This window comes from Brassica napus, chromosome A1 (genome assembly GCF_020379485.1).
Source record: "Brassica napus cultivar Da-Ae chromosome A1, Da-Ae, whole genome shotgun sequence".
Lineage (NCBI taxonomy): Eukaryota > Viridiplantae > Streptophyta > Magnoliopsida > Brassicales > Brassicaceae > Brassica > Brassica napus.
Genome location: NC_063434.1, coordinates 3119057 through 3131579, shown reverse-complemented (window position 1 = coordinate 3131579; position 12523 = coordinate 3119057). Strand labels below are relative to the sequence as shown.

Below are 12523 nucleotides of genomic sequence, written 5' to 3'. Positions count from 1 at the left end.
TGCACATTACTCTCTCTCACCTTACTCACTTGATCAGAGATTGAGCAAGGTTCAAGTGCTTTCGTGTGCTGCAAGTTTGCTGGACCAACACTTAATTTGTTTACGGCGAGATGATCCTCCTTCTCCAGAAACTCGAGCTTTCTTTTGGACCCTAGTCTCCATCTCCTCTTCAGCTCTTGGTGCTTGAATCATCCTTGACTGTCTTCTGCTCGTAGTCTGATTACCATCAACTGATGCTTCCTTTTCCTGAACACATTTTTTTAAGCACAATATTATAAAGCAACAAAAAATGCCAAGAACTTGGAATGTAACTGATTTGGTGTTAACCTTGGAGCAGATCTTGAGAACAGGACTAGTTCCTCCTCGAACAACGTCCAGTGTGAAGGAGTCACCAAGTTTCTTTATGCCATTGGCTCTAAAGCAATCTTTAAAACCTCTAATGTAAAACTGTCCTCGTCCCTTGACGCAACTTCCACTCTACGCCGTCTTTGTTCACTATAGTTACCTCTCCTGCTTCATTGATCCCGTTCTCTCTTGAAAACAATGCAGGAAGTCGCTGTACAAAGAAAACCAACACATTTGAGCCAATAACACACAAAAAAAAGAACCCTTAAAACAAAAGGTGTTGGAACTTACAAGTTGACCTGACCTTAACATGTCAGGTTTAAAATCTATTGCCACAGTCCTGTTCTGGTTCATTTGAGCTGTCTCTAGACAATCCTCGGTTTCAATCTCATCACCTTCTGTTTCAGGAACGTCACGTTTTTTGTGAAGAATGTATTGGGCCGACACAACTGTAGCACCGGTTTGGTTCCGTTTTTAACAAGTTTAAATCTACAAGAAGATCCGGCTTTGATCCCATTTTCTTTGCAGAAACTTGTCCACCCTCTGCACATATAAGCTTGACCAGTTGTTTTGTTGTGTCTAAGTTCCAGCGTCCAAGATTTAAACACAAGAAGATTGTTCTCTTTTTCAATCTTCTTGACCTGCAAAACAATGAGCAGAACATGACAGAACAAGCTTATATTAAGACAAGAGAACAAGCACATATATATTAAGACAATAGAACAAGCACATAACCAGAGTTAACGACACAACAAACAACAAACAAAGCAACTTCAACAGCTACACTTAAATTTTAAAAACCGAGACTTAGACTTAATCTAATTAAAGAACAACTCAATAATTAGTTTTTTCTTCAGAGCTTCCTCGTTATCAGCTAGAGGTCCTTGTTTTGCAATGAGACGGTTAAGTATCTTCATCTTCGACAACTTTTCTTTCATAGCCAAATCCTGTTTCTTGAAATTCCACATAGTCTGAAACTCAGACAGTTCTTTTCCCTCAACCGTGAGACGACTGGTTCCTTCATCAGCTACAGCGGTTTCACTTGCTTGAGAGGATACTGAATGTGAACCATCCTCAAACTTGGAGCCTCCTTCATCATCTTCACTATCATCGTCGTCCTCTTCACTACCATCATCAGTGTCGTCATCAATTTCGTCAGCTTCAATATTGTCAGAGCTAGAAGATATATAATGAATCTGAGAGAAACTTCGTCCCGAAGGTGTGACGTGGAAGATCATTTGTCCGGCGTCTCTGAAAATCAAAACGTCGTCGTCTCTAAGACAGTGAGCGTTGGAGAAATCTTCCCAGCCTTCGGTAAATCTCCGGCCGTTCAGTTTGACTTGCCAGGTTCTGTCGCAAGCGTCAGAGGTCAACTTCAGATTCGTTAACTCATTATTAGCGGCAAAAAACGCCTCAGGAATTAGCTGCAACAAAAAAAAATAATGATGAAAACAAAGTGATTCTTTTGGAAAGATGTAACAGAGAGACTAAACCAAACAAAAGAAGTTGTACCGAGAGAGAGAGAGAGATTACCGGATTGGAGTTGTGGCTAGCAAGAGATACGACGAAGAAAGGTGCGTTGGATTTTGGAGAAGATGGTGGATCCGCCATTGTTGAAGAGCTCAAGTTATCTCTCAAGCTTTTTTTTTCTTTTTGTCGGTAACTAATTTACAGAGAGTAATATATTTTTCTTAAGATATGAGATAATGTGACGCATCGTTCAGCTTTTTACTGGATTATTACCACTCAAGACGTGTTTCCGTTCTTTAAGAAGTCTAATCACTTCGGGTCTAATCATCACTGCACTCGCTCAGTTTTTTTTTATTTTTGGAACACATTCATTAATAAAAAGCAGAATTTTAGTTGGAGGCAATAATATCTTCTTCAACCACCAACGGTACAACAACAACATTCAAAGCAGTTTTAGCCAAACAATCAGCCATTAACATTTCTTTCTCGTGGAATCCACACGAAGCATACGTACTCAAAGGCTTCAGCAAGCTTGAGAATATCTGAAAATATGCCATATAAGCCAGCTCCACTAGCTCCCGAGTTCAACGCCTTCACCAGGGTTTGTGAATCCGATTCGATCCGTACCTTTTTCAGCTCCTTTCGTTGGCAACCGCTTCCCTTACCGCTAGTCCCTCAGCTATTAAGGACGTCTGCACTCGCTCAGTTATATACTTATATTAGATACGAATCCTGATCCTTTTCAAATAGATTTTTACTTCTTTTTTTTTAAATTCAACGTCGTCTTTATATGTTTATTTTTTGTAACTTAAATTACAAAAGATACTTGTTTGACAAAAAAAAAAAAATACAAAAGATACTTCAAACAGAATAACCGAGTAGGCAATTATATGTTTTTTTTAACTTAAATTATATGTTTTTTTTGTCAAACAACTTAAACTATATGTTTATTCCTTCAAAAATAATAGGGACTAGATCCTGATCTGCGCGCCAGCACGAGTATGAATTTTTAGTTTTTGGTTATTTATTTAATTAAATGATATATTTGTAATATTTGATATATTATATTCACCAACTAAATATTGTTTTGGCATCTTAAATCATCTATTTACGACGATATATAATTAGAGAATTGTAGACAATATATAAAAACAATAGTTATTTATGGAAAATATGAAGAAATATTATATTATGACTTAGTATGGCATAAAAGATTATAAATCAATTATACATGTCTAAAAGAAATACAATGATTTTTAAACTTCTATGAAAAATTAACATATAAAAAGGGCGATGAATTAGTCATCAAATTGTAAATAATTTCATAATTTTATTTAAAAAAAATTATTTATAGTCTTTTTTTTCGTCAAGATAATTATTAAATGTACATAACATTAATATGTTAAAAGGCCGTATTATGAAAGCCTATGTTGTAACCGTTTTTTTTTTCGGGAAGTGTAACAAAAAAAATTACCTTTAACTCTTCGTTTTGTTTAAGTTCTGTGTCGGTAAAAGATTAAAAAAAATCTCTATCTTTTTCAATGTTCAGTTTGAAGCTTATTATGCGAAAATTATACGCAAATATAGGTAATTGGTTGGAATCTCTATATCTTTATATTCTTACAAATTTTAAATTTATTGTTTTATCTTCTGCAATCAAATCAATTACCAAAATAATAAATCAATTGGTTGGAATCAAATCTATTCTTATAATTAGTGTAATTATAGTTACAGTTTCTATATTTAATAGGTACATTAAAGATACGACATTGAAGATATTTTGTTTTGATTAATAAAAGATATTAGATTTTGAGTTTGTATTTATTGATATATGTTTTTTTTGTCAAACAACTTAAATTATATGGAGATATAATAGTAAGTTCGTAAATATAAGAAAATCTATTAAATTTCAAGTTTCTTTTATTAATAACTAGAGTATAATCCGCGTCATGCGCGGTTAACTTTCATTTGTATAATTAAACACTTATTTTATTTTATAGATTATTTAAGTTCGTTTTTATATATTAATGAAGGATGTAGGTCGTTACTGGGATCTGAAAGCCGAATATAAATCTTTGTATACGAAATGTCAGCCAAAAATCCATATCAGCTATAACTCTAAATGAATTATCCTTGGAGTAATAATCTTAATCTTAATTTTCCGTCCAGTTTTAATTGGTTTGAAATCTGTTATAAATATTTACATAATAAAATTTAATGATTTAGATTAACTTGTGTTTGATAGTTCAAAACTAAAATATAGTATATGAAATCCAGTTATGACTCTAATTTAATATAATAGATATATTTTAATATTTTATATTTGTTTCAAATATAAATGAATATTTTTTTAAAAAAAGTAACAAAATATTTTAAATTTTTTATTTCCCAAATGAATTAATTTAAATTGAAATTATCAGTAAAATATAATTATAATATTTTATTTGATTTTAATATATATTTATAACTTAAAACTGAACTAATTCCAATTTCTAACTATATTTATTGATAATTAAAATTTAAATTAGTTAATTGCGAAAAAAAATTGCAAAAACAAAATAAAAAGATTTTCTTAGAATTTTAAAAGGAAAGTTGTTAATTTGTATTTTAAATAAAAAACTAATATATTGAATGATATTATAATTAAATTATGTGTAATTTGATAACTTTTCTAAGGGAATGTCCAAATAAAAAATCACACATAAAAAATCATAAGACTCTAATTTAATAGATTAGATCATAAATTCATACCACTGATATGCAATAACTAGAAAATATTTCATTACTAAAAGAAACTCAAATGAGTGGAAACGAAAAAGAAGCAAATGTTCTTATGTGAAGTCTTCAACTCCAATAGCATCAAAAGTCCATATTCCGATCTTTATATCCTCCGCTCTAGACTTGATTAACGTTGAAGAATTTGCTGATCCCCAGTATCTTTTCCCCTGATTGTTCCAACATCAAGTTAGTTAAAAAAACATAAAGATTAAATAAAACGTTCACATTTATTGATATGCAATAACTAGAACATTCACATATATTGTTCATCGTTTACTCAGATCATACCTAGAGCATCAATTTCCAGCAGCGAAGTCTCTAGATTTTGTTCCTTTATCTCGAGCTCCGACCGAAACTGTCTTACATCTGTTAAAGTGTGCACAATACTCTGTCTCACCTTACTCACTTGATCAGAGATTGAGCAAGGTTCAAGTGGTTTCTTGTGCTGCAAGTTTGCTGGACCAACACTTAATTTGTTTGATGCCCTGGTACGACGAGATGATCCTCCTTCTGCGGAAACTCGAGCTTTCTTCTGGACCCTAGTCTCCATCTCTTCTTCAGCTCTTGGTGCTTGAATCATCCTTGACGGCCTCCTGTTTGTAGTCTGCTTACCATCAAATGTTGCTTCCTTTATCCGAACACATTTTTAAAACATAATATTATAAACAACAAAAAAATATCCAAGTATTAGATGCAACTGATTTGGTGTTAACCTTGGAGCAGATCTTGAGAATAGGACTAGTTCCTCCTCGAACAACGTCCAGTGTGAAGGAGTCACCAACTTTCTTTATGCCATTGGCTCTAGAGCAATCTTTAAAACCTCTAATGTAAAACTGTCCACGTCCCTTGACGCTAACTAGATGCAACTTCCACTCTACGCCGTCTTTGTTCACTATAGTTATCTCCCCTGCTTCATTGATCCCATTATCTCTCGCAAATAATGTAGGAAGTCGCTATACAAAGTTTCAAACCAACCCACTTGAGCCAATAACCAAAATAAAAAAGGAAAAAAAGGCTTAAAACCCTTAAGGAGTTAAAACTTACAAGTTGACCTGTCCTTAACATGTGAGGTTTAAACTCTATTGCCAAAGTCCTGTTCTGATTCATCTGAGGCGTCTCTAAACAATCCTCGTATTCAATCTCATCACCTTCTGTTTCAGGAACGTCACGTTTTTTGTGAAGAATGGTAGAGGTATTAGGACACAACTGTAGCACCGGTTTGGTTCCGTTTTTAACAAGTTTAAATCTACATGCAGACCCGGCTTTGATCCCATTTCCTTGGCAGAAACTTGTCCAGCCTCTGCACATATAAGATTGACCAGTTGTTTTGTTGTGTCTAAGTTCCAGAGTCCAAGATTTGCCTTCTTCGTTGAGTAGATCAATCTCACACTGTCTGTCTTTCAGACCATTTGGCCTGGCAAATTTGTTTGAAATACCCTGCATAAAAAAAAAACACGACTTAAATGATTGTATAGTACGTAACAAAATAACATGATGAGAATGTTTTTACAAAAAAAGAGTCAAGTGAAGAATTAAACCATCTGATTTCGGCCTAGGTTTGAAGATGTGACGTGCGTAACAAGGTAAGAGTCTTCTAGTGAAGTCTCTGTTTCTGTTATTGCTTTCTTCTTGGACGAAGGAAATAGTTCCTCTTCCGATGTCGAATCTCCATCATCATCATCATCGTTTCCAGCATCGGCATGTTCCTCCTCTTCATCATAAACATCATCATCAAAGATGTTATGTTCATCGTCTTTATTTTCATCTTCAGATGTAGAAGAGATGAACTGTATCTGATGAGAGAAGCTACGTCCGAAGGGCGTGACGTGGAAGACCATGTCCCCGTCGTGCCTGAAACTCAAAACGTCGTCGTTTCGGACACCATGGTGAACCGAGAACTGTTTCCATCCGCGAGCGAATCTTTGGCCGTCCAGCTCAACTTCCCATGATCTGTCCGAAACATCCGAAGTCAGTTTCAGTTTCGTTGACTGAGTTTTACCCTTCACGTGATTCGAAATAAACGAATCCGGAATCGTCTGCAACAACAACAGTAACGCAAGATAAAACCAATCGTTAAACTGCAACAACAGAGATTATAAGACACAAAAACAGATGTGTGAGAGAGAAAGAGAAGGTTACAGGAATGGAGTTTTGTCCAGAGAGATCTATGAAGAAGATAGGTTTGTTGTTTGAGGAGACCATAACTGGATCCACCATTGTTGAGCAAACTCTAAGGAACTCCTTCTATAAAAGTTGTTTCTCCAAATTCTTCGTCATTGACGTTATACTAGTTTCCTTTTTACGTTTATACAGAATTAGAATCAAACGTCCCTAATTTATTGTCATTAATTACTAATTGACTACAAAGATATTTTAAATCATTTTTCTGAAAACGCCGTGCAGTTTCTCTTAGGAAACATTAAACGGCAGTGTTTTTAGTTACTTTCAGTCCTGATTTGATTAGTCTTTGACAGCATGCAAACCTGATTTGATTAGTCGAAGGGAGCAAATATTGCGCTCTGTAGATTTTGTCCACGTGTACATTACTTTTTACCGTAAAAAGAACAAAAGTAACCAATAGGGACTCGTCTAAAATTTGATGGAAAAGCTGAGAGGAGAGTTCCATCAAACTACTCATATCAACTCAAGAGCTTCATCAGAGACTCGCTGTGAATCTCCAAGAACAAGTAGTTTTCAATGGAGAAGGCATCACTCTTAACTCCGGCGAACCCACATTTCTTCCAGCCTCTTCTTACCGGTTTCCAAAGCCACCTCGTACGAAACCTCTCTGTCTTTTGTCTTTCTTCATCAGTCTCTATGAACGTATTATAGATAGTCTTATGGTTGTGTTTTTTTCTGTTGCAGAATATTCCTGTGACGTTCTTCTCCAAGCATATAGAAGGAAAACACGAGGGTAGGACTGTTAAACTGAGATCAGATTCTTCGGACAGAACATGGATCGTGAAGATAGAAGGCCATAGGCTCACTCAAGGTTGGAAAGATTTCGCCAAGGCACATGATCTTCGAGTCGGTGACGTTGTTATCTTCAGACACGAAGGAGACATGTTGTTTCATGTCACTGCTTTTGGAACCTGTTGCTGTGAGCTCCAATACGCACTGTCTGGCATCCAAGTCAAAGACGAAGAGGAGAGCGACGTAATTGGTATAATGGAATCATTATTCAATGATGCATTTACATTTACTGAGAATTACTATAATTATTTTAGTGACCGTTAGTTTTCTTGTTTCAGGAGAATCTTCGCCCAATCTAACATGTTTTAGCCAAACTGTAACTGATTCAAATCTATTTAAAGGAGCAGTGGTTAGTTTAGTTTTAGTGATTTCTTCATTGTTATTTTTGTTTTAACTAGGTGTGTGAGAGTGTCTATAATATTGCAATTTGTTGAATGACTGATGCAGGGCGTGCCCTTAGATTTCGCAAGACAAAATGGTTTGAACAAAGGGAGGCGTGTGATAGTTTTGAGGAACCAAGAAGGAAAGTCATGGGAATCAGAAGTCAAGTGTACAAGTTCCGGTCAGGTTTTCATATGTAGAAACTGGAGAAGTTTTTGCACCGCGAGTGAATTAGTAGTTGGAGACTCTTTACAGTTCAAACTGCTCCAAAACACGGACACGCCTGTGTTTCAACTCTGTAGCCTTTCAAAGGTGAAGCCGAAGAAGGAGACTCTATCCGAGTCCGAGGAAGATGATGTTGTTGACAAAACTGAAACACCCCGGTATGTGAAGATAACTACTACAGCAAGCAGCCTTGAGATTGGTAAACAGGTGAGTTTTCAAAACATCTATGTCTTTGGTTTCTTCAATTCTTTGTCATGTTGAGTCTTCTTTCAGCATCTACCGGTACATTTCACGAGAGGGAACAAGCTCAACAAGCCGGGGAAGATAGTATTGGTAGACAAAGACAAAGTGGAGTGGTCGATGAAACTTAATCAGGATAGTAGAAGTGGAACTATGTATATTATGGGTGGTACGGCTTGGAAAAGTTTCTGTGCAGCGAATGGAGTAGTCGTAGGAGAGTCTCTAACTCTGGAATTGATCCGACGTGGGATGATTCTTTTGCTCAAGTTTTGCTCCAAGGTTAAGTGTGTAAACACTATATATATAACTTGCAATCCACGTTTTTGGCTTCTTTTAAGTTGAAGTTTACTAAACAAAGAACTTTTATTCAGATGGAGCAACCACCGTTTAAAACAAAGGCTCGAAAACACAAGAGAGCACGAGTTCAGAGACTGACCCGGGAGAGTAGATCGAAGGATGACGTCTCAAGTCAGGAGGGCATAGTTAAATAGAGTGCTTAAGCTAGTATAATTAGTATTTAAGACACAACAGTTCTTCCTAAGGTTAACAAAACCTAACTCCTATGTTTTCTATTTACTCAAAACCTGTGTCATATGGACATGATGTCTAGTATGAATTAGACATTCGAGCAATTTCGGATAATGAGTAAAAGTATCTGTTAATGTTCAGGCAAGCACAATTTTGAATATACTTGATGATTTTGTCATATGAATGACAAACAATTTGGAAATTCAGTAGCAAAAACATTCAAAATTCTATTTCGATTCTGTAATATGAATGGCAAACAATTTGTAAATTCAGCAGTAACAACATTCAAAATTCTATTTTTATATAATCAACCTTTTGCACTATAAGTCATTGTGTAATTTTATTATTATTATTATTATCTGCATTACTACTAAGCTAGAAACTCTGTTGATTTCCAAAATGATGTAACATTCCACATCATTGAGCACCGATCATCTTGGTGTCTGTATCTCTCACAGGATGTCGGGGTTTTGAACAACTCGATGGAACTGAAGCTGTAACGTCTGAACAAGAACCGACGGCATGGTTTTTTACCTCTCCATCTATGTTCCCATTTGTTACAACAGACTCTTGATGATCTATTGCAGAGTCATCATCAATCCAAGGGTTTGAGTCAGAATCCAATCCATCAACCGTGCAAGATTCAGAGGTCACTACAGATGGTGACGAAGGTGATGAAATTGATGATGACGAGGAGGAGGAGGATGATTCTTGTTCACATTCAAGGTCTTCACTGGCGGTATGGCTGCTGCAGCTACTGGTGTCAATAGCTTCCACCATTGAACTCTCAACTAACTCTTTTTGGCAAGGTTTTGTAGCCAATGTGTCTGTTTCCTTCTCCTCTTGAACTTCTGATCCGAGACTCGCACACGGTAATGGTGACCGAGCTTGAATCCTGCATATAACAAACTCACGAGCTGAACAATAAGGATGGTTAATATATTTCAACTAATCCGGAGGAAAGAAAAGCTTTACCTGCTGTAGAGAAGCATATACGCTCTTTGAGAAAGAACATCTTCTAATTCCACACTCTCTATCTGTGTAGTATATCCAAATAAGGTAACAGTTTTATTATATAAACAAGAAGAGCGAAAAGTAGATGAAAGTTACCTCGGAATCATCTATTCTATACCAGTTTCCGCTAAAGTCCTTAATGTAGCATATGTAATGGCCGAAGAAGGATGCATTCAGCATGTCTAGATGGACAATCACTGCATAGAGTGTGTACACATCTGATCCTTCTCCGCCTTGGCTCATGTAAGGTCTAAGATCCAATGTTTCAGGAAAACTAATTCTTTTGTTCAGTTTCCCGTATCTTCCTCCCTGAACATAATCTCACAGATGTATTATTATAACACAACACAACTTCAGAAGATTTTAGGGGATGTAACATATACCTTGAATCTTTTTAAGGCAATGGTAAGAACATTTGGAGGGCGCCTGATCGTAAGACGCTTACATGCCTTTACATAGTCACTACACCTGGAAAAAAAAAGGCATATTATAAGGTTTAAGAAACATACACAACATATTATAAGGCTCTTACCTATCACATTTGTACATGTTATCGCCCTGAAGCCACTCTCTGGCTGTAAACTGATCGAGGCATTCCTCCAGAGACACAGCATCTCCATGAATCTCGACCGTTAAATCCATCATATTCTCGTACTGCTCAGAGACGTTATTGCAGACAGTACACTGAACCTGTGACTGGAGGAGACCGCCAAATATATACTGAACAAGTGTTGTTTCTTGACAGCGAGGAGGCACCATTTTTTCTCCACCGAACTCGTCTAGGCAAACGGACTGCATCGTATCAATCGCGTACCTGAAGATTGTGAACTCTAAACATATCAGCTGAGTGATTCACTAGCTAATATATTCCTGAGTAATTAGATACTGACCTCATGAACTCATGAGCATCCTCTTGTCTCCCATAACCAAGAGTTCCACCGATGTTAGTTAACCGTGAGATGATGTTCACCGGTGAAAAAGGGTACCGGCTTTGGCTCGCTCTCTCGACATGGGTTTGAAATGCACAGAAGAAGCACCAATCGTCACGCATACCTACCCAAACCAAACATAGGAACCAAAGTTTAAAAGTGCATAAAGAAAATAAAACGTTAAGAGTTTTGAAGCAGCAAAAGATAGAACTTTACATTCACTCCTATGGCCTCTCTCTAGTAGGTATGCAACAAGAGGACGTGTCCATGATAGGCATTGTAGAATCACATTCGCAAAACAACTGAAAAAAGGGTTAAAATAAATACATATTCAAGGGAGAAAAAAACAGAATCAAGTAACAAGCTCATTCACACAAACCTGTTTCCACAATTCATGAGCCCACAGGGAGCCAAATCTGTATTGTCCCAGTTAAAGTATCTAACAAACTCCTCATATGGGAAAAGAACCTGCAGAAGAAGATGTCAAAGCAAAAGTAAATAATATTTTCACAATCAAAAGAATGTCAACATAAGAAGAATAAAAGGAAAGATGCATTCATTACTTACTTCTCTTGGCTTGAAGTTGATCTTGTTTTGGTCTCGCTCCGGACAATCCCCAAACCTTGAAGCTCTGAACCTAAGGCTGTTTCTGGCAGATGGTGTTAAGGTAGTAATCCCAATCTCCGTGCACCTTCTTTGATTACCTGAACTCCAATCTGACGTTTGACACTCTTCTGAGCTGATAGCAAAGAACACATCATGGACATAGGAACTCACTTTAGAAGAAAAAAAATCCACTAAACCGACTTAAACCACACAAGCTGATCCAATGGTGCAATTAAACCGACTTAAACCACAAAGGAGCTGAGGTCACATACATACCAGTATCGAACGGAATTGCAGCGAGAGCATTTCGTGGTGCAATCCTCCGCCACGAGTTCCCTGTCGAAACCTCCGGCGGCGGCGCCGCCGATGTCGAAGTACTTAGCGGCGGTGTTTCTGAGGAAGTAAAAGACACCGACGGCGAGGAAGAAGAGAGACGGTATCAGGCGAGTGAGGACAGAGAGATCCAGCGGAAAGCCAACCTCATGCATCTAATTAGTAAAGAAACAATTCCTTTCTCGTAATCATCAATCTCTTCCTTCCTTCTTTCTAGTTTCTTCTGTGTCTTTTTTTTTTTTTGGTTGTTGGAAAAGAAAATTCACTCTCTTTTTTTTTTGTTGTTGTTGTCTCTTCTTGTGTTACCGCCTCATTGAGTTTGTTACTTAATGGAGAAGACAGTGACAGTGTTTTATGTTTGGATTGGGCCTCTCCCAATGCAAACTTGGACCTTTGTGCTTTTGTTTTTTTTTGTCTGAGTGTGTCTTTATCTATTTTTGGCTTGAGATAATTTATATTATTTTTTATTCCTTAATTCTCTACATATTTAATTTTTTTTTTTGGCTTTGGATAACAATCCGACCAGACTCGAGTTTCTTCAGTTCTGGATCACTTCAACAAACTCAAAAGGTTTAACGACGATCAAATGAAAGCTACAAAATATTTTTAAAAAAAAAGCCAGCAACAAATTTCTTAGGAGTCATTTACTAAATTAGTTTTATGTAATATTATTAAGAAGTTATAGAGATGAGTCAAAAAAA

General features: G+C 36.5%; 4 protein-coding genes across 4 annotated transcripts; 1 reads left to right on the top strand and 3 right to left on the bottom strand.

The window, feature by feature from the left end:
• Window positions 1-1036: 1036 nt before the first annotated feature.
• Window positions 1037-2609, bottom strand: LOC106354735 (B3 domain-containing protein REM3-like). Its single transcript, XM_048780504.1, has 2 exons — window positions 1879-2609; window positions 1037-1769 (listed from the first exon to the last, which is right to left on the bottom strand). Exons 1-2 carry the CDS (start codon window positions 1954-1956, stop codon window positions 1164-1166), a joined length of 684 nt encoding a protein of 227 aa, XP_048636461.1. The 5' UTR covers window positions 1957-2609; the 3' UTR covers window positions 1037-1163.
• A 2261-nt stretch (window positions 2610-4870) lies between these two features.
• Window positions 4871-7471, bottom strand: LOC106357397 (putative B3 domain-containing protein REM4). The gene is made up of 5 exons (XM_048780484.1): window positions 6733-7471; window positions 6132-6629; window positions 5638-6030; window positions 5307-5546; window positions 4871-5221 (listed from the first exon to the last, which is right to left on the bottom strand). The coding sequence occupies exons 1-5, from the start codon at window positions 6808-6810 to the stop codon at window positions 4871-4873; spliced, it is 1560 nt and encodes a 519-aa protein (XP_048636441.1). The 5' UTR covers window positions 6811-7471.
• LOC106355034 (B3 domain-containing protein REM5-like) lies at window positions 7291-7830 on the top strand. Its single transcript, XM_048735266.1, has 2 exons — window positions 7291-7368; window positions 7459-7830. Exons 1-2 carry the CDS (start codon window positions 7291-7293, stop codon window positions 7828-7830), a joined length of 450 nt encoding a protein of 149 aa, XP_048591223.1.
• A 1317-nt stretch (window positions 7831-9147) lies between these two features.
• On the bottom strand, window positions 9148-12141 carry LOC106354736 (ubiquitin carboxyl-terminal hydrolase 18-like). The gene is made up of 10 exons (XM_013794758.3): window positions 11766-12141; window positions 11451-11622; window positions 11263-11351; window positions 11100-11185; window positions 10845-11007; window positions 10487-10768; window positions 10338-10422; window positions 10051-10263; window positions 9916-9977; window positions 9148-9835 (listed from the first exon to the last, which is right to left on the bottom strand). The coding sequence occupies exons 1-10, from the start codon at window positions 11975-11977 to the stop codon at window positions 9358-9360; spliced, it is 1842 nt and encodes a 613-aa protein (XP_013650212.2). The 5' UTR covers window positions 11978-12141; the 3' UTR covers window positions 9148-9357.
• Between the last annotated feature and the right edge of the window lie 382 nt (window positions 12142-12523).

Coding starts and splice junctions, on each gene's coding strand:
- LOC106354735 (XM_048780504.1), bottom strand. CDS start 1,956: ATGGCGGATCCACCATCTTCTCCAAAATCCAACGCACCTTTCTTCGTC. Junction 1,770..1,878: donor CTAGCCACAACTCCAATCCG/GTAATCTCTCTC, acceptor TTTTTGTTGCAG/CTAATTCCTGAGGCGTTTTT.
- LOC106357397 (XM_048780484.1), bottom strand. CDS start 6,810: ATGGTGGATCCAGTTATGGTCTCCTCAAACAACAAACCTATCTTCTTC. Junction 6,031..6,131: donor ACCTAGGCCGAAATCAGATG/GTTTAATTCTTC, acceptor TTTTTTATGCAG/GGTATTTCAAACAAATTTGC. Junction 5,547..5,637: donor TGTTAAGGACAGGTCAACTT/GTAAGTTTTAAC, acceptor AACTTTGTATAG/CGACTTCCTACATTATTTGC.
- LOC106355034 (XM_048735266.1), top strand. CDS start 7,291: ATGGAGAAGGCATCACTCTTAACTCCGGCGAACCCACATTTCTTCCAG. Junction 7,369..7,458: donor CCGGTTTCCAAAGCCACCTC/GTACGAAACCTC, acceptor TTTCTGTTGCAG/AATATTCCTGTGACGTTCTT.
- LOC106354736 (XM_013794758.3), bottom strand. CDS start 11,977: ATGCATGAGGTTGGCTTTCCGCTGGATCTCTCTGTCCTCACTCGCCTG. Junction 10,769..10,844: donor GATGCTCATGAGTTCATGAG/GTCAGTATCTAA, acceptor CACAATCTTCAG/GTACGCGATTGATACGATGC. Junction 9,836..9,915: donor TATATGCTTCTCTACAGCAG/GTAAAGCTTTTC, acceptor TGTTATATGCAG/GATTCAAGCTCGGTCACCAT.